Source organism: Glandiceps talaboti, chromosome 7 (assembly GCF_964340395.1).
Source record: "Glandiceps talaboti chromosome 7, keGlaTala1.1, whole genome shotgun sequence".
Classification (NCBI taxonomy): Eukaryota; Metazoa; Hemichordata; class Enteropneusta; family Spengelidae; genus Glandiceps; species Glandiceps talaboti.
In genome coordinates this window covers 9,285,762-9,308,357 of record NC_135555.1, presented here as the reverse complement: position 1 = coordinate 9,308,357, position 22,596 = coordinate 9,285,762, and the positions used below count along the sequence as shown (strand labels likewise).

Here is a 22,596-nt window from a genome sequence, read left to right as displayed (position 1 = left end):
ACTGGTGACTTTTTCCCTGTTTTCGTTTTTAAGAAAAATTATTGAGCTAACCAAACTTGGCTCAAGCTTTATCAGTTTGCTATTATACCAACATGGACACATCAAACATTTGAAAGACTTCAATGTGGCACTTTTCATAGAGATACTCCAAATTAAAATGGTACAAAGGTAGTCTCTGAAAAGAAGTCTATATAAAGGCAAGGCATGTCAGTAGTGACGGCCATTGCATGGTCAGAAAACTTTGACCCTCTTTGCAACACCTGTATATCACATGTCGCCGTATATTTATATTTTTGAGTGTATAAAGCATCATCAAGATCATAACCAACTAGATCAGTTCTGCTCTCTAACTTATACTCATATTATAAACCAGTTTTTCTTTACAACAAAGCCATGTTGTGTTCCTCAGAGTTCAAAAATTTATCTACTGTGTTGAGCATAATACTTTTTTGTCATCTTTCAATCATATTCAAACCAACATATTTCACGCTCTATTTCATTTATCAACAGAATTTTCTTTGGCAGTTTTTTCCCCTGACCCCCACCTCAAGCCCATAAATTCTTACATTCAAAGACTTGTGTTGTGCACCTGAACTGGCACAAGTCTCAATTTCTTACAAGTTTGATTATTTCAGTAAGCTTGCAATAAATTCACACGCATGGATTATCTGACAGGGTTTCACAATAAATTCACACACATGTGTGACATTTCACCAGTGATACAAATCATACTAAATGCAGTAGCTCATTGGAAACTGATTTAGACAGACTAATAGAAGAATCCCATACTACTTCAGCAAATCTAAGTCACAGAAAAACAGTGTGCCCTCTGGTGTCTACAAAATGGAGAGGGGGGGGGGGGCTTTGTAGTCATGCAGACCCCTAGATATCAGAGTATAAACTAGATCAGTTTTTATAAAGGGTTGCTAGGGGGTCTAATCATAGCCCAATATCCAGTAAAAGTAAACAAATTTTTCTGCATTGATATATAACTTGTAACCATACTTAGATATGTCTTTGCTGTTTGTATTGCTTGTTGTGTTCACTAATGTATTCCATCCTTGTATAATTTGTTTAAAATGATATAAAATTACTCTTTTTAATTTCATATGTTTACACTCAAGTCTTGTTCGTTTTCCAGTTGAATCCAAGTAGGAAGTCAACAGAAAGTCAACAAAAAGTGTGCTATTAATGACAAAATTTGATCCTTGATAGAGAAATATATATAAAAATAGAGAGCGCGTCATACGATATAGAGAATATTGTACGATATAGAGAGCATATGCACATCATAAGATACAGAGAACATCATAAGATATAGAGAATGTCATACGATATAGAGAGCATATATGCACATCATAAGATACAGAGAACATCATATGATATAGAGAATGTCATACGATATAGAGAGCATATGCACACCATAAGATACAGAGAACATCATATGATATAGAGAATGTCGTACGATATAGAGAGCATATGCACACCATAAGATACAGAAAACATCATATGATATAGAGAATGTCGTACGATATAGAGAGCATATGCACACCATAAGATACAGAGAACATCATATGATATAGAGAATGTCATACGATATAGAGAGCATATGCACACCATAAGATACAGAAAACATCATATGATATAGAGAATGTCGTACGATATAGAGAGCATATGCACACCATAAGATACAGAGAACATCATATGATATAGAGAATGTCATACGATATAGAGAGCATATGCACATCATAAGATACAGAAAACATCATATGATGTAGAGAATATCATACGATATAGAGAGCATATGCACATCATAAGATACAGAGAACATCATATGATATAGAGAATGTCGTACGATATAGAGAGCATATGCACACCATAAGATACAAAGAACATATGATATAGAGAATGTCATACGATATAGAGACAGGGCTCGAAATTCGCGGTAGTCCCGCGTCCACAGACTACCAATGTTTGTCTCTGGGCTACCAAATTATGTGAGTGGTAGCCCAATTGGGCTACTAAGTTTTGAATGAAACTGTGACAGCCTGACTCTGACACCTTCCCGGGCCGGGGGCCTCCGAGGTCGCAGTCCTGTGGGACGTGTTCTCGCCAAAATTAGCGTCAAAATCAGTGCGTCTTTTCCAAATTTGCATCCACACTACATGTATATCAAATGTACACGAAACATGTACACTGTACACGTCATTCTTCCGTATTGTATACACAGCTTATACTTCCAAAATATCACAACAAAACATTTATATGCAACAATATTCTGTATAGCGATTTAATGTTATCTTTCTGTACTTTCAATTTTCCATGGTAATCACTCTCTCGAAATATGCTCTCCGGCCCGGGCTCTTCTCGGAGTCGGAGTATGTACAGTACACTCTCAGTACAGCACTGCAGTAACTAAATTCCATCACATGAATGACAGCTTGAACTTTCAACTTGACAGAGACACAGTTGTAATGGTGTTTGATAAAATCTTATGCTGCTGATGAGAACTGTTAACTTGGTATGTTCTACAGATTCGTTTATTCTTGAACGATGCCTAAAACATTCCGTGTGTAAACTGTACGCTCACGCAACCCCTGAGAGCATGCAGTGGTGAATGGTAAATTCATGTAATGCATTCGATCTAGTAGTAGTAGCAAAGCTCAAAAGAAAGTTGAAGTTTTAGTGAGAACGTGCAAAAATGTGCATCCCCAATGTCAAATATGGTGTGAAATACACACAAATAACGCGTTAACATGACCTCTCAAGTTATTCAATCAATCATCGAATTCAATACACCATATAGTTACATATATACACAAACACCATTAAATTAGGAATGCATGCATATGGGCTACCAATCACTGCTCTCGGGCTACCAAATTTAAATGATGGTAGCCCACCTGGGCTACCAAGAAAAAAAAAGAATTTCGAGCCCTGAGAGAGCATATGCACATCATAAGATACACACATCATAAGATATAGCCTGAAAGATTAACAGTGCAGTCTTTGTTTCCACTTATGTAATTTGCTCAACAACGATGTCATTTTAATATGCATACATATTTAGATTAAATCAGGAGCTGTTTTACATGTATTTGACATCAGTGGGCAATACATTTTTTCATGTGATCATATTGATGTCTCTGCTTATTATTACAGAGGTCATTCGGGCATTGTTGTGCTTATTACATAAGCAGAAACAATGACTAGATCTTTCAGGCTAGATAAGATGTAGAGAACATTGTCAAATAGAGAGAAGATCATAAGATATAGAGAAAATCATAAGATATAGAGGACAGATGTACTCATCAACTGACCCATGCAACAGTAATCTGTTGACAGTCCACAAAAATAAATGTAATAGTCAGTGTCGGCAAAAACAGACAGTCTCGGTGAAGTTGGTCAATGATTAATATATACAATTCAATTTCCCCTTTGTTAGCATTGATGAATCGATGCATCAATCTGTGTGCCACTGATCTGTTGAACAGTTCAGTGATTCAGCTGCCAAGTCTACGTGTGTGTCAAACTATAAATCTAAGCTATTGATGTCAAGGAGTGTATGAAAAGTGATACACCTGTTGATACAACAGGTAGACATATTCTTTGTTAGTCCCACCTGAAAAGATAATTGCAGTGCCATGTGTCACATGAACAGATAAAGTGGAGTTGGTTCTAATTTGATCAGTTATGACAATTGCAATTAATGCACTGTCGTTTGATTACATGTTTCAAAAGAAATACATTCAGTGATTCAGAAGTAAACTCAACAATAAGTGTCATATGACCTCTTGATGTATGGACAGAAGCTAAAAAGACTGATAGTTAATATCAAATCCATCATGAGTCTGTGCGTCCATTATTGGAATATCAATCTCGGTGGTTTTAGTATTTACTAGGTTGCACTCAACTATCACTGTTAATTTTCTATAAGTGAAGAGTTAAAATCTGCCTGTGTTGCCCAGGTATTTTACAATGGTTCACCTGTACAATACACATATGGCATATGGTATTGAAATCTATGCCATTTTTACCAGGTTTTCCCTGTGTTACCAAGGCTCCTAAACCTTTATCAACAAAATCACTGTCAGTAATTTGTATACAGACTTTGGGGCTACATACATGTAGCCCTATTTTTGGTTGATTCTAGCTGAACTTGGCTCATGGGCAACCTGATTGATCATGAAAGAACGCTGCATTAATAATAGTATCTGTACTTGCTACAACATTAAAAGAGTGGTTTTGAAATACAACATAAAAGAATGCCATTGTGTGTGAGGTATGTTGTAACACAGTACAGGAGAGACAAATACAATGACCAGGTGTGACTGTAGACATACTTAGGGTCAGTGGTACTCTACATTGGCACAGAGGGCACACACTATTGTATACAATTCCGTGATAAAAGAGACTCTGTTCAGATTAAAAGAGGACTACTCCTGTATAATATAAACAAGAATAGGCTTTGAGAAGTTGAGGCAACATTATTCATCCCATATGTAAAATGTAATGAACCAAAAACTAGTGTCAGTTTGCCATTTAGAAACTTCTCACGTTTCCACAATAGCTCAGAATTACCTATGAATATTTTAGTATACATACGACAAGACATACCTTACAAATTTTGAAAGTCATGTTTTAGTTAACTTTCACAAAAGTTCAGACAGTTCCACATTTTCTTGGATCATTTGTAAGCTAATAGATTTTTGAATGAGGTAGATTTAGTAGTTTATGCACGCCATCCTTCCCAGACAGTCAACAACTACTTGTTGATGATGAGGCTAAGTTTCCAAATCTCCTGTACAGCTTAGAAATATACCAATCCATTTTGCTAGCCAGGTGTCATTCATCAGCACTTTGCTAGGCTGGTGTTGATGTTTAGCCAGTTTGGACAGTAACCCTTCCAGTTTTTAGTGCTAGCCTAGTGTCAGCACTGAGCTAGCCTGGTGTTGATATTGGGCCAGTGGAGGCTCTGAGCCTTCCAGTTGCTAACACATGCTGTTGAGGTATTAAATCCAGCCCGATGTGAGCATAGAGTTAGCCGGCCTAAGGCTAGACAAGGCAGAAGTACTTCTTTAATATAATAAATGATTGTATGCAGGAGTCTGCAATTAGGTACTGAGAATATCACATAGATTATTGGAATTAACAATGTGTAATATAGGGAAACCTGATTATACTCTTATCTTGAGTAACTTTTGTACCCCAAAAATATTTTTAAAAATTAAGAGTCTGAGAAAGAATAATGCCTTATAGGTTATAGTGTACTAAACAATCATTCCTGAAGCAATTTTACAGCCACTTGTGAAAACTCCATAAAATAAAAACAACCTCCATAAAAAATAATTCCCTTTCAAAGTTACACACATCAGCTTTGTGACAATAAAGCTTGTGATATATAAAAAAAGTAGATACAAGGAAGCTATATACTTACATGACAGGAAGCAAATTACCAAAAAATGGCCTTGCTTCCTAAAACGCAAATAAACCACAATTGAAACATGGTGTAAAAATGACCACAATGAATCTTTTAGTTGAAATCATAATATTATATTGGTTGGCCTTGAGTTTTAATTAGTCAAAGCAAGTACTGTCAAATTATTTACTTGTAAAAATATTATGTGTGGTATATTTATTGGAAGTGAACAATTCAGGGACGACTAAGAACTTTATTTGCTGTAGAATTAAAACAAAATTGATGAAAGGGAAACAGTGAAAGGGGCACTAGATCAGAGATGTGTCTATTTGATTCAAAATGCTGGTTTGTGAATGAGGTTTTCAAACCAGATAGCCAAACTACGGGGTTAAAGGGGCACGGTGTGTAACTTGACAGTGTTTACTTGTGTTTCATATTGAAATAAACTTAATATTTTATTCTATCAACTGAAACATATCAAACCATGTGTAGTAGCTGCTAGCACTGTCACCAGGACTTTACAAATGTGTTATAATGATATTAACAAGTCAGCATCATGGGATTTTTGGTTACCAATAAAATCAAACAAGAACAGAATCTCAGTTTCCATGGCAGTTAGTGAAAATGCAACCACTTCTAACAAACTTTGTCTACGCAGATTTGATTGTAAATAAATTTTACTCTGTATTGTGCATTTATATTTTGTGTACTGACTTTAATAAAATAGTCAAAAATAGGATCTCACTTTCACACTGTGTCCCTTTGAATTGTAAATACACATGTAGGTTTAGGTAATTGTTCAGCCAACATCTTGTTTTATCTTTGATTGATAATTCTGTCAGAATCATAACCTTTTTTGGTATCAATTCATGTCATATTACACACTGGGGGTATATATGGAATACACCTGAACTAATTTATCAACCTCCTTGATTATACTTTCAGCTTGGTCCACTAACCAGCCACTAATAATTACCGTAACCTATCCATTCACCATAGTAATGCCCCAAGATCTATGGCCTATCTATATATTCTCCCATGTACAAATTCATGGAAAAACATATACAATCACTAAAAATTTTTTTTAAAATGCCTACTCTCGTACCCATCGCAATGAACATATGATGTAAGACTTCTGTTGATGTTCATGCCCCACCTTTTGGTACATACAAGAGAAAATATGTCTTAAACACTTTATGGTCTCTTTAAAGTTTAGTACGGTCACCTCCATTCTTTGGATGTGACACTGCGTAGGTGATATCAAGGCAGAAAGTCTGGGAGAGAAAACGGATATAAGAGATGTATGTAAGTGTGAATCAGTTACAAATACCAAATGTCATTGAATGGTTTAACCTTAGATTCTGTAAACTACCGCAAGTACTTAAAAGTAGGTTGGGCTGGAATGAAAATAAGGGTAATTTGAATTTTTAAGACATTCTCAAGGATCATGTTAAAAAGAACATATCAAGTTGAGGATAACAGATTGTCCAAGTCTATTCATGTAGGTGTGAGACTGATGAATTATATTTTGACACAGCTGACCCCACCTACCCCCAGTGTCCATGCTTAGCTGAATTTTAAATATGGCACCATCAATTAAATTCTTTGTTTACCTACCGTCCATGTGTGGGTAGGTTTGTTGGTAGATTTTAGACAAAAGAAACACATTTCATTGTGCTCAAAATGTCGTATTTTAGACCATTGTAAATGGAAAGAGTGTTAAATTGCCTTCAGAATTAGTACATTGTACAAATATATAATCTAAATAGTTGTTTTAAGACAATCAAAGTAAGTTTGGACTTTCACATTTATATGTCTCCAGTGTAGTGGGTACAAACAGAAAATGAATCACAGAAAAGTGAATTTTTCATGACATGCTAGCATTGTGTTTTTATCTGTGTTTTTTCCCCCATCTGCTTGGTAGGTTTTGGGGAAATTCAAGGATGGCAAACATGGTATTTTATTGATGGACCCTACTGTTAGTTCTTTATACAGCAATGTCCCACACTGTGTTCAAATTACAATTTATTACTCTGGGCATGGACCTATAGTGGCACAGTGGTCGTTTATACTTCCTCAACTTACTGGGGAGCATACAATCCATTAGAGCTGCTATAATCATTTAGGATTAAAGTATTTGCATTGCAAACCCCTATCCTACCAGGTCCCTACTTATACAACTGGGTTGACTGTGTTGCAGTCGTATAATTCAATGGTTTTAACCATTCAGAAAGAAACAACAATGGTGAAACTTAAACCAGCAAATTGGCAGATTCTAAACCAGCCACTAACCATTCAACCATCATGTCTCCACTGAAATGCCATGTTGTCTCATATATCTGCTTGAATACAATTAAGACTTAGTACAAAAGTGTAACTGATTTGGTTCAACTATTCCTAAGTATGCTAAATGTGAGCTTGGACCACCTGGCTTTATACACAGGTTTTGGAGTGGTATGGAATCCCTTTCTTTTCTCATTGATTTATTTGAGGTACTGATTTGTGAAGTTCAATTACATACAATCATATGCTGTTGTTTGGCTTAGTTGATTTTAAGTGATCTAGTTTAATAAATGGTGAAATGTCACAGTTTGATAGATCATGTACAGAATACTTGTCACAGATCTATTTCAGCTGTCCTCAATTAAGAATTAGAACCCTATTACCAAAGGAGGGAAAACTGGTAAGATTTCCATACCTTGTACCATACTTTTAGTGGAGAATCTTGGTAAAATAACTGGGGAATTCAGGTATATATTTAACCTACTTACTGCCAATAACAAAAACACAGTCATTAAATGATATGTCATATGAGCTTTCAAATCTCTACCTACATTGATGTTCACACAAACACATTATGTCTCAGGTGATTTATGGTGACTTAGGACTTCTTTGTCTATTGCAAAGTGCATTTTAGATGTTTCATTTATGCTCCACTGCATATCTGGTTCATGTTTACACTAACTGGTTCAAGTTTGAAATAGTTTGTTCAAATTTGAAATCACTATTTCAAGTTTTAAATCACTGGTTCAGGTTTGAGATCACTGGTTCAAGTTTCATATCATATGTCACGTGCATTGACTCTAGAGACGTGGAGCTAAGTGTCAACTCAGAATAGAACACCAGTTATTTCCATTGAAGCTCCCTCTAGAGGTGATTACATGCCAGGTCAAAAAAATGTGGACCCATTCAACTATGAACCAAGTGAACAAATAGCTGCTGTATTTGTATTTGAGTCCATTTTACACAGTCTGTATTCTTGTCAAAGGGTAGCACTGAAAGCATGAATGGAATACTTTGAGTGTTGACCTCATAAATGAAATACTTGGCAGTCCTAGGGCATTCAATCTAGTGTTAACAGACAGAGGACACTTTCAGGGTAGAGTTTAAGTCCTGAGATGATTGGTAGATTTTTTAGTATGCCGTTCAAATTGAATGGATTACTGACGTCTTCCTTTTATTTTAGTCATGTCATCATGTCATCCTTCCTCACACCACTCTATTCTGTCAATGTACTCACTATGTATCATATTACTGATGAACGAATGGTTGCTTTGTTTGTATTTTGAGTCCATTTCACAAAGTCATGTGTTTCTTGCCAAAGGGTAGTACTGAAAGCATGTCTGTAAATGGAATACTGTATGTCCCTTAATGCTATAACTGGCAAATCAGTACAGGAATAAGGTATAGATATGTGTCTACACAGATACAGAAACACCTACATGTATACATGTATGAAAAACACTGGGACAGACAGAGAGACAGACAGACAGACAGAGACAGACAGACAGACAGACAGACAGACAGACAGACAGACAGACACATGTATGTACAAATACATACATACATACACACGCACGCACGCATGCACGCACGCACACACAGACAGACAGACATACATACAGACAGACAGACAGACATACATACATACATACATACATACATACATACATACATACATACATACATACATACATACATACATACATACATACATACATACATACATACATACATACATACATACATACATACATAAAAGTACAAAATATATTTTATTATTAAGAACTTGAAAACTAATTACACAGTTACCAGTGAAAAAAAAAATAGAGTACATTATTCTCTAGATCTACAAATACTTGTATACCTCATTGGCTCTAGGGTAACCATTCCGTGCATACCATAATGCTATTTTATTCAATAGGTATTGATTCATCTACTTAACCCGCACCAGTATGAAGTAACATGAACAAAATGTTGTCAGTCCAACAATTATGAGGCAGACCCAGTAAAGTAGTAAAACTGGGTGTTCTAACATCCTGGGAGTGTACAGACAATAGAGGAAAGAGTCACCAATTCAATAGTAAGGTCAATTGGCTAGCTATGTAAAACTTTACTCAATACAATTAATTTCCCCCTATGGCCTATGATTTTAACATGTCTCAACACATGCTACAGTACCATCACATAAGGATATTAAATTACACAATCAAATAAAACAAATCCAGAAACTTTTTTCCCAAAACTGACAGATAGACCAAGAGAAACACTTCAAAGTTAGGATTCACTACTAATCATGTGCACATTTCTTGTAAAATGCATTTAAAGAGTGTCAAATTTTTTTTTTTTAAATGTGAAAAAAATTGTGATAACTTTCCAGGAAAGTTGTGCATATTATAAAAGTTATTATGAATGATTATTTTTTCATGAGACTATGTCATGCATTTTCAAAACCTGTAGATAGTACAATGTAAAATGTTCAGTTTTGGTCACACAGCAGGTGTGGGGTTTTTTTTGCCATGTTTTTCAAGTTTTCATGAAAGAAAAAAGATATGGCAGTGTTGAATTTTATGTTGTATGTTGATGATGACATGATTCACTTGAACTGTAAAATCTGTGATGAGAGGATGTTATTCCAGATTACTATTTTTGTTGGTGTTTACCTAATGATTATGTTGTTTGTTTCTAACAAATACAGAATGTATGCTCAGCTTCAAACCTGTACTGACTTGGCTTGTTTACCAGGGATCACTTTCCAACTGTACTAATACAGAAGGAGAGACAAGTGATATCACTGAACTGGAAATAACACATTGCTAAAACATGTTAGCATTTCAGAGTTAAAGCCTGCATCAGCCCTATGTTAACACCAAGGTGACCCTGAACCAAGATTCTTGCGCTCTCCTTTAAATGTAATATCAGTGTTTTTTCAGTTCACCTAACAAACAAAGAACTAATTTGATATTAAATAAATAAATATATAAACAAATAAGCAGTTGGCCATGCAAACAAAGAAATAACTTTGTGTTAGATATAAATGAATAATAAATAAATAAATACATACATACATACATACATACACACACACACACACACACACACACACACATACATACATACATACATACATACATACATACATACATACATACATATACAAATGAAAGAAAGAAAGAGAGAAAGAAAGAAAGAATTAAGCATAAATTATATCGAGTCAAGTTTGTTATTCTACTTGCTGAAACATATTGAATCATCACTGCATAGTAACTGTGTGATCTACATGTATAAAATGTAGCATATGTATATAGCATAGTATTTAGGAAAGTCAAGTGTAGTTAAATTGAACGTTTGATGACATCGTTGTGACAAACAGTACCATTGATATGACCATGGAAGACTATAGAGAAAGTTCACACACACACATACACACACACACATGCATGCATGCTCGCATGCACGCACGCACACACACACACACACACACACACATATATAAAGCTATCAATGATATGTGAGAATTTCATACTCATTTCAACACTTGTTTGTACCAGTATGTCAAAATCTGTAACCTTGGACACCTTGGGATGAACAAAATAAGTCTGACTGACTACTAGGAGGCTAGGCTAAGACCATCTGCGTCATCAAAAAAGTAAACCAGTCTTTCAAAAATGAATTGAGAAAGGGTGAAGTGTTGTTATCAGCCAGTCGATACTGAAATAATCCCATGGTAATTGTAAAGTGCTTTGAGCGCATTTTAGAATGCACTGTATAAAATGTAACATGCATAATTTCCTATTGCATAGCTTTACTAGAGCTTGTACAGTTTTACCCGACACAAATTTTGTAGAAATTTGGGGATGTTTCAAGTCACGTACAAGACCATAGAATGGCACATTGTATGGTCTTATATAATAAAAGTTGTAATTGGAATCCGAAGTCGAAAGAAAAGAACAGGAACTCTTATAACGCCTACAGGTATACTGAAAATAAAGAAAATGTGAAATTTAATCGTTTTCAAGGACTTCAAATAGTACTACACACCCTACATTGTCATTGTAGGCATGTCTTAGTATTGTGTAATTCTTTGTCCTTTGAGTGTGACCTTCGATAACTCTTGTTTACTATTCTGTTGTTTTCTTTCGTACTGTATGTTGTGGGGTAATGCAACTCTGCTATGTCAGGCTTTTTTTTCAGCTGTGTTAGTAATAAGTTGATATGGTGAATGTGGATGAAAAGAAAAAACAGGAAATCAGAAAGAGAAAGAAAAATAAATTTGATACATGTAGAAATGTTCATAATGTGAAAATAATGTCAAAATCTGTATGAAATGAAGTAATACTACCAGTATGCCAAAAAATGATAATATCACATAGTGCACATACACCATTATGTCCATAGTGCTGTGTCATAGGCACTTCACAATAACTGCACTAACATGTAAAAAATATAGCCATAAATATTGATCAAATATGCAACTGAAAAAATGTCACAAGTCCCTCATTTCAAACTGGTTTAAGAGTCATAAAGTCATGAAACCATAGTGATATATGATTACTGGTATTGTCTGTACCCTAAAGGTCAAATATCAAGGTCACATACATTTCATGCTGATTAAGATGAAGGTTAGGGTTGGGATATATTTTTTGATAGCCTAGGGTACTACTTTGACTATATCATGAAAATGTATCCATATGTTATGAACTTGACATGACTCTCCAAGGTTATTTGAAGGTCAATGTGCCCTTCCTAACCAGATACTTTTTTTAGACGCTCTGTACAATGATACGTCCTCAAGGGAGTGTGTCTATGATGAAGACATTTGTTGAAAACCAGAATGCACTCTAAATGTAATACACGTAATCATATGCAGAATAGGTTCCTGAGTGCATGTTACCCTAGTTTGTTTACCTAGGGCAGGCTTAAGAATAATGTCTGAACAACCTATATAGTAGACAATGGTTAGAATGTACTTTGTTAAAGGTTCACATTCTTAACACCATACAATCCATCCACCCACGCACGCAAACCTTCACTTTTCATGTCGTCCACTGGACTGGATCCCACTGCAGTCTTAAACCACTAGGTCCTTGACTCAGAGAATTGGTCGTATTTGTATGTATACACACACAAGTGGAGTCCCATACGTGTCTGTGTAGATTTCACTGCCCACTCATGGGTAGGTATGTCTGTTTCCACACCCTATACTTCTGAATCAGTGGCAGGGGATGGTGAAGTGGTGCATGGTACCGTAATCACTGAATAGCTATATGTAGAAGTCACAGTTTAAGTGTAGTCAAAATTAATTGGTTGTCCTAAATGTGTCCTAATTCACAATACCTCCAGGTGACTGAATTCTTAAAACCTAGTAATTAAAACAACCTGAACTTTCTCACAGCCTTTGATCTTGTTACTCTGGCAGATGATGTGTAGATGGAAACCCATCCGTACTTTGTACTAGGAATTAGAACCCCCCAGGGCAAATTTATCATCTTTTTCCATGTCAAAAGTTTTTTAATTCTCTCTCTCTCTCTCTCTCTCTCTCTCTCTCTCTCTCTCTCTCTCTCTCTCTCTCTCTCTCTCTCTCTCTCTCTCTCTCTCTCTCTCTCTCTCTCTCTCTCTCTCTCTCTCTCTCTCTCTCTCTCTCTCTCTCTCTCTCTCTCTCTCTCTCTCTCTCTCTCTCTCTCTCTCTCTCTCTCTCTCTCTCTCTCTCTCTCTCTCTCTCTCTCTCTCTCTCTCTCTCTCTCTCTCTCTCTCTCTCTCTCTCTCTCTCTGCTTCACTCACTATCTTATGTCTCTGTCTTTCTCTGTCACTCAGGCTCTTTAATTTTTTCTGTTTGTCTGTCTCTCTTTCTTCTGTCTGTCTCTGTCAGTTGGTCTCTCTATTTCTATCTGTTACCCAGCTTCTCTCTCTCTTTGTCTTTTCTCTCTCAGTGTCAACCTATTTCTATGATAACATAGCTGTACTCACATTCTACAAGATCATACAAATAACAACTTTCAGATCTCCACAGTCTGTGAATTGTTAGACATATCAAATCAAATGGGATTTTAGCAAAGAGCACCAGGTTCAAATATTTGATGGTGTGGTTAACTCAATTTGTAGTCAGGCAATAATTAGGTTAAAGAGTTTGTTTTGCAAAAATTAAAATTCACAGTAAAGAATCAAGGGTGCCTGAAACTAAATGTCAAATGGTGATAGTTCTATTGAAAGACTCTCTGCCTTCTAAGTGAACACTACAGTAAAACTGATCCCTACTTAACCTATAGCACAAGGCACACATAACTGTGAGTACACATACATTGTCAAGCCATAAAAACCAGGTCAATGGCCAAAATAGTCTGTGAGATACCATGTCATGCTGCCTTATCAGCCAGTGAAGTGATGGTTGACACATCAAATCTTACATACATTATTGGATCTATGAACTATCTCATAACTCTGGATTGTATAAGGACAAAGTGGTCAAGACTGCTACAAAAATTATCAAAGATTAAAATCCACTATATACAGAATATGAATATCTCTCAAGTGGCCATCGTCTCAGAGTACCACATGCACATACAAACAGGTTTAAGTTTAGTTTCTTGCAAACATCAATCCCAACTCATCAATGTTCCCTCTAAGGCTTATTTGCATAAATTTCATGTTTTGCACAACCTTATATCCAAGAAGCAATAATGAAACAGCAAATATATACAAATGAAGTATAATTAATGATTAAATGAAATGTTGTCATAGAGTTTTATTTCTTGCTATTCAGCATCCAACAGCAGGTAAAAAGTGTTCGCTTCATATTGCAAATCAACATATGATTTTACATCCGGCCTTCACCCGGAAGAGGATACCCTTTTCTGAACCATTCCTCCGCAAGCACGGCAGCCATGTGACCCTTTCCATTTTTTAACCTCTCCTTGAGGTGCTCAGTCTCAAAAAAAACTAAGACAGAACACTGCAACTCATTAATAACAAAATCACTGCTAAGTGTATATTTGTATTATTGTATTGCTTTTAACCGATTTATTTATTTGTGCCAGTGTATACTGTGTCTATGTAGTTCCTGTCAATGCAAAAGAAATTTCATGTTCTACATGACGAGTAACATACTATTACTATTACTGCTATGAATAATGATATTGCCAAAACTGGCAAAAATTGTGCCAGCAGACCCTCTGGACTTATTCCAAAGGCTAACATGTCTTCAGACATATAGAAGCTGTAAGTTGACTCAGCTATACTGCTAAAAATAGATTTTGTGAATAATAAGAAAAACAAGGAAGCAGTTGGTGATTCAGACTATATGAGATGTCTTCCCACAGTACATGTCACCTTATGTGTACTTTGAAAACATTTTGGAACAACAATATGATTAATTGTGTTTTGAAGGCAGTGCACGAGTATAAACAAGTTACTCCCTATATTATCAAAAGATAAATCAAGGTATGGGTGGTACCAGTAAGTACAAGTCACGGAAGGTTCATCCTTTCTAGGTTATACCAGTAGAGATGACATCACTGAAGTAACACTCACCTATAAAGTATACCCCCTACACAAATTATCAAAGTACATTGTATGACACTGAATCAATGAGTCACTTAATTGTTCTCTTATACATGGAAACACTATAAAGTGTAAGTGTGTTCTATACATGTACGTGACTTGAGTCATACATTCATTGTTTAAAATGGAGTGTGATCTCAGATTAGAGTTGAAAGGACAAGATAATGTATTATTCCTGTCTTCATATTTCTTTGTAATAATAGTAAGGTATGGTGTACACGGGTAAAGAAAACTTACTCATGAGTTCAGCCAAAGGGTCATGAAGGGGCCATAGAGATTGTAAATTCTTCATTGACTAGCTAGCTCATATTGTCTCGCCTGAAATTCTTATATTCCAAAGTCTTTATGGGTTGAGCTCAAGTAGCCAAGTCTCTAGGCTAGCTTCTTACGTGTATGTAATATGGGCTTTGCTCATATTCCAGTAAACCTGAGTGATAAACATAACACTGTACATAATACATCCTGAAAATGTATTTATGTAGTAAAAACTTTTAATAACATTTTATACCCAGTAGGAGCAAATTGGTGTCTCAACTCTGTGCTAAGAATTACACAGACAGGCTTGGTGTATCTGGCTGTTGCAAGTCTCTGATACATTCACACTTTTTTTTCAGTCATTGAAAAAGATAACCTGTCTTTTACCCCATGTTTGTACCATTTGTCTAAAAATTTGTACACTCTGCTCCGTTTACTATCAAAGTGTCTTCCAGTAAAGTGCAATGGAATGTTATAAAACATCAAAATAAAGTTGCTGCATAGATAGTCACACACTTTTTAGAGTTTGGTTGCTCACAGGGAAAGCCAACATTTGGTTGTCAGTTTACCTTTCCTAACAATGTTAATTTCCATTATTTTATTTTCAGTTCCACGATTGTTGGACTTCCAACTGTCAAAAAAGATAAATTTTCAGTCTTCAACTTTTTAAGTTCAGGATGGGAAGGAGCAAGTCAAGCACACACAACGCCACCATCAAGTTCCAAAGAACAGTTAGCTTTACCATCTTCAGCAACCAGTACTTCAGTCAATCTCTTCTCACACATTCCCACTCAGTTGCCACCACCTCAACAGACTGCATCTGGGGTTGATAAGTTACCCAGTTTCATCAGCAGTACAGCAACATCGCAGTCAGAACAAAGAACGAGCGATGAATCTGCTAAGACAACAATCTCTGATGCGTCAGTCAAAACAGGCCAAATTGCCATAAAGGTAAATATTAAATTTTTGTACAGTAAAAAAAATCAGCATTTGTCAGAAGACTATGTTACATATAGAGTTATGATCAAAATTGATCATTTTACAAGTTTAATTTGTTGTTTTACTTGATAGATAACACGAGAATTAGTTGTGACTTTTAATACAAATTTTAAAGTAAATTTTAACCCTGACAACCAGTATCAAGATCTTTACTTTGGAGGATACTGTCACCAGGGATGTATTTTGGCTCTATAACTTATCTTTAGCTGAAACAATATTTGTTCAAATAAATCAGTGTGAAAATGGAACCACTGTAACTAGTAATTCTGAGTTTTATGAATGTACATGTACAATATAGATGTAAATCAGTATCATTCCTGTACAAAAGTATGTCTAGTGATATAATGGCACACTGTAGCCATTTGTCTACAATATAAAATGAGACAAAGTGTTAATTGCAGGGTTCTCCATAATTTTAAAAAGTGAAAGGTGGCCTCATTTACATGTTAATTTGCATATCATTAGCATATTTTCAGATTGTAACATTTGGCAATGAAAAAAAAAAACTGTTTTCAAAATCAGAAAAGTCTTAACATCAATTAAATTCATATTTGTGGCAATGATCTATTAAGTAAATGAGGAAACACAATTTACTGTATTAAAGAAATTATTTCAGTTCCACATTTTCAAACTTAAATAACATGGTAAAATCAGAGGGGCAGTCAACACAAATAAAGGGGTGGACCCACAAACAGAGAAGTGGCCCATGAAAACAGAGGGATGGTGAACCCCTTAAAAATCCTGTTATGTGTGGAGAACACTGAATTGTCTGTCAGTGTATTTTCTTTCAGGTAATGTTTTTGTAAACTGAAATACACATCATCACAAAATTTAACTTAGAAATCTTCACAATTTTAGTAACAGTTGTTGGTGTGTTTGTGTTCATCCACAGAATGATTCTGATTCTGAGGAAAGGCCACCAATGGATCTGTTCAAGGCAATCTTTGATGACACAGGCAGTGAAGCGAGTTCATCCTCAGACTCATCTGAGGATGAAAAGCAAAATACTGATGTGGCAGAAGATATTGAAAGTGCCAGAGGTAAATACATCCTATCCCATGTATTTTTATTGAGAAATCATCAATAGGGAACTTGCAATCCTGACTGAGCATGCTCAGACGCAAAGGACTATGGGATGGTTATCATAATACCTAATCTGGAGCTACTGATAAAATTAACCTCCCACAATTGTCAGGGTAACTATGAATTGATTATTTGTGGTTACAAACAATGTATCGACATTGTTTACAATACTAATTGATTAGTATTTATTATCACTTTTCCCACGATGCAACATTCAACATGGCGGATTTGCAAGTTCCCTATTATACCCGTATCAAATTATTTAGTTCAAATGAATGTGATAAAACTTTTATGGGCATCTCATTGTGAACTTTGTGATATCACTCAATACGGGAGATATTTGTAGGGTGAAAATTACAATCCCTCAGAATGAAATATTCCACACACAAAATCAAAAAGTGCAATATAGACCATTAAAAAGTCCACTTTAGATAATGATTTAAAATATAGATGTGAAAACTGATTGTTTGGTATTTGACAGACCAATAGCAACAGTTTGTCCACAACAAAAGAAATTTTTCATGTAATCTTTGTATCACATCTGATAAGATAACACTAATGTGATGACCTGGAATTGAAACAAAATGAAATTAAAGATCTTTAATTTGTTTACATTTAAGTATGAAAATAAAGAAAACCGGTATAATAATAATAATAATGTTAGTTTTATATAGTGCTTTCCCACACTGCTCACAGCACATTATAGTTATTACCCCTGGCACAGATCTATAGCAGTACAATGGCCCTTTATACTTCTTCAACTCCCAGGATAGTATACAATCCATTGCAGCCTCTGTAAGTGCATAGGATTAAAGTTTTCACATAACAACCTCTATCCTACCAGGTTCCCACTTATGTACATGTAGCTCGGTTGACTGGAGCACAATCTGGTTCAAATTTTGCCCATGGACTTTAGCCATTCAGAAACAAATGACAGGGTTCAAACCTACAACCTGCAGATTCCAAGCTGGCCAATTCGACCATAATGACTCAATCCACTAAGCACTGTTTCATGTCATTTATAATCCTGTTGATTGTATTTGTTATGCAAGTGAAGTATTGGAGCTTATATGAATCATGTTAACTATTACATCTAGGACTGAATTGCCGTGGGGAACCAATCGGCCAATTTGATGCACCGCCGGTGCACAGCATTTGCTTGTGACATATACACTGAGTTTCGGTGTTTCCAGGGTATAGTACCCACAGGGAGACCGAATTTCTGTCAATTTGACCCCATTCAAAACCGGTCTCTTGTGCTGAACTAAGTAACGACATGAACATTTTTATGACTTTAATATAAAAAGATGAGCATGCCTGAGTGATTGTGTTATGTGTGGTTATATCAGCCACAAAGTTAAAGTACTGCACTATTCTTTACCAGACTCTAAGGTCTGCTGCCTTGCTTGAAGGCATATAGTAACTATACACATGCCAACATATATTAATTGCATCATGATTATGGAATGTCTTTAACAATTGTGGTGATTTCAAAGAGTGAGATGAGCTTTTGTGTGTTACCACAAAACAGTGTGGTGGGTCAGAAAAAAGTAGTTTATCTTGAGCCTGAGGAAGTTCTTGTCTAGATATCAATAACAAGGATGTAAACTGAATGCCTTCTATTAGTTCATGTTCACTGCACTTTTGTATTACATCAGTACCTGTCATAACCCCTAGCACTTACAGCCTATGCGGGTCCTAAGAACCATTAACAAGCTGGTAATTACAGTGTGGGCAATAGCCTGATTGGCCTCTGAGGCTTAAAAAAATTGTTTGGTTCCGATTACCCGACCCCACCTAGTTTTCCACTGCTGACCCTAAATTATTCAAGAAAAAAATAATGAAATTGCAAAAATTGTGAAGTCTCGCGAGAAATAGTGGCTTCGGAAACTGGCATCAATTTAAAAAGACAATATAAAATTGTTCTTCCAATCTGTAATGGCTGTACATCTATTGGACAGAAACCAATAACACAGACACCATATGGAAAACAATGGAAAACATAACTACCTGAACTATAGCTAGACACTCACACATGAAAAAAAAAAAAAAAAGATTTTTAATCTACCTACCTACCCCACCTATTCTAAAATTGAGCATAACTGGAACCACACAATTTTTTCTTCATTTCTTGTTCTGTATTGTCATTGTACAGAAATTGGACTCACATAAATGCTACAAAGTGTCTGCCATATGTAAGAAATGGCTTATAACTCCACCCTGACAGTCGATGTCATTGACTTTTGACCTTGAACTTGAACTTGAACTTGACTTTCAAGCTCATTTATCCTCAAAATCAAACCATTGCTTGCATATCACAGTTTGTAGCATTTATTTCTTGTCATTGTCTTTTAAATCAAGACATGTTTAAAGATTATGTGAAAAGCAATATAGACAGGCATTGCTTTTGGCACTCATATCACTTTTTACTAAATGGTGGCAATATCATATACAAAATAAATTTATTTAACCGCAAAAATTAATCATTCAATTGATCAATCATTCAACCAAATAATAAATGAATCAATCAATCAATCAATTACATGCTCGCTGGACCCTGTGGTAAAAATCAATATATTAGCGCATAACTCAAAAACTTTAAATTAATACATAAAGACGCCTTTCAAGTGTCTACCACCATCCACCATATTATCAGGTGTAAGCTTTCTCTTTTAAGATATCGATCTTTGACCTTGACCTTCAGGGCCAGTTATTGAAATCAAGTCTTTTCTTGCATATTCAAGACACTTTGTAGTATTATTTGTTGACACCCATTTCTTTTAAACCATGCCATAATTTAATTATGTAGCAGTAAAGGATTGGAGATGGAGGGGTATGTGTCTTATGTGAAGACTTGTTGTAGCATTACTACACATACCCCACACCATAATCACCACTACCAAATACCTGAAATTATTTGCCAGTCATTGTTGAGTGTAACCTTTTTGAACTGCACATCTTTGTTAACAGACAACTTCATAGGTAGTAAATCCATAAGATCAGTAGACCAGACAGTGATTACAATTGGACCTTTACCCATCTAAAAATCAATGACAGAGGTTACAAAATAAGATGTTAATGTTCATTGAAATTGCTGATACAGTGTTATCACTCTTTCAGAAATTGTGAAGGACCACACAGCAACCGTAGAAAAGGATAGCACTGAATCATTCTTGGGTAATAAAAACGACCTGGGTGAAGACAAACCAGCTGTATCGGAACAGTTGTCATTTATATTTGGAAGTGAAGTACTAATGTCTGAGACTAAAGCGAGGACCAGTGAAAACACAACATTGATAAAATCTCTTCAAACTTCAGAATCATTAGCCAGAGATAGTGTAAATGATAACATTCCTAAAAATGAACAATCCAAAATGTTTGGACCTGCTTTGCCCCCCGGCATGCAAGGGGATGCAAGATGGAGGAATGATGAGTCATCAGAAAGGACAGATAAAAAGACAAAACGCAGAAACAAAGATCATCAGAAAGACTCACTCCACAGAAAACATACTCATAAACTCAAAGACAAGAAAAAGCACAAACACAAGAAGGAAAAAAAGGTATGTTTTGAATGTGTATTTCACCAAGTTTTAGAAATGTGAAGAAACGTTGCTATGGTAGGGTCAACTGACACTGGGCTACGGAATGTGACCAGGTCAAAGTACATTTGTTTGTTTTAAAATTTACAACAAGTGTTTTTTATCTTTCTAACTTGTGTTCCACTTCACCTGTTTGCAAATATTCCACCACCATAATTGATGTCGGGATGTTGTCCTGAGTTGGCTTAGTTCCACCAAGAGTCACTGATGAGTTCAGTAATATTGATGAATAGTGTTACACAGTAGTTGTATTAACAACAATTTATGGGATGTTGTGTGTAAAGATATTATCCGCCATTTTGTTTCTTCATTCAGCCAAGAAAGGTGCAAGTGACCTAAGAGGCTTTGTCATTTTAAAGTGAAGATGAGAAGTGAAAATACCCTTAGGTCGCGAGTATGATTATGAATGAAAAAAAATATTAGGGTATGATACCTGCGCAAGCATAATTATGAAAAAATGAAGAAGAGTAAAATATGATGACTGAAACACTTTGACTTGTACTTTGAGCACCATGAACTGCATAGACACAGCTTTATTATGTGATGTAGAATGACCAGGCTATCCCATAATTTTTGTTCAAACACATTCAGCTTTGTTTACATGTGGTGTGGTATAATTACTGATAGCTTAAAAAAAGTTAACAAAAACAGAAAGTCCTCAAGTCAGTGATAATCATGTTGTCTACAGAGTGCTGGTGATAGTCATCACTAAACCTACAGTTTGTATGATGACCTTACAAGTTATCCCTAAATGTTGTTAAAATCATGACAGAACTTATCTAACATTTGATTGCTTCTATCCAGACGACAGTTTACCTGTACTGAGCCATTTGAAAATTTCTTTTGATGGTACCAGTAAAATCCGAGTCTATTCCTTATAGCAGTGTATGAAAAAAGTTTTCCCAGACCCAATCTCGTACTTACGGGTAGCCAATCAGAATACATCTTACAATAATAAAACTCTACATTTGAAATTGAAAGAAAGTGCTCATGCTCTTTTCGACCAGAATGCTGTGAAGTACTGTACCCATATGTTTTGGCGCATTATGTGTTCTCATTCGTTGAGTGAATTCACTCAGTGCTCTCGTGTGGCTTGGGAAAACCTATGGTATTGTGTCAGATGTTTGTAACGGGCACTCACAAATGAACCAACAGTAAACATAACAACCAAAAAAGAAATCGCACTGTGTACACTACATCGGATTTTAATCAGATTGATACTGTGCAAGTGGACATGGAATGTAACATACCACCTTAATTAACTCTTTATCAAGTACACATATTAGGTCAAAGCTACGCAATAACAAAAAAATCTGTTTTCCCTTGTGTCCAGTTTATATACTTGGTTAAATAAACAACTTTATAGGATGAAAAGAAAACCTTCAAGACAAGGGTAGTCCTTG

General features: G+C 35.6%; 1 protein-coding gene across 1 annotated transcript in view; it reads left to right on the top strand.

Moving 5' to 3' along the window:
• Positions 1-22,596, top strand: part of LOC144437364 (G patch domain-containing protein 1-like) — a 46,905-nt gene that overhangs the window by 10,643 nt on the left and 13,666 nt on the right. The window contains exons 13-15 of the mRNA XM_078126288.1: positions 16,121-16,463; positions 17,404-17,551; positions 20,715-21,154. Coding sequence (XP_077982414.1) covers positions 16,121-16,463; positions 17,404-17,551; positions 20,715-21,154 — 931 coding nt within the window. The remainder of the gene's footprint in view (positions 1-16,120; positions 16,464-17,403; positions 17,552-20,714; positions 21,155-22,596) is intronic.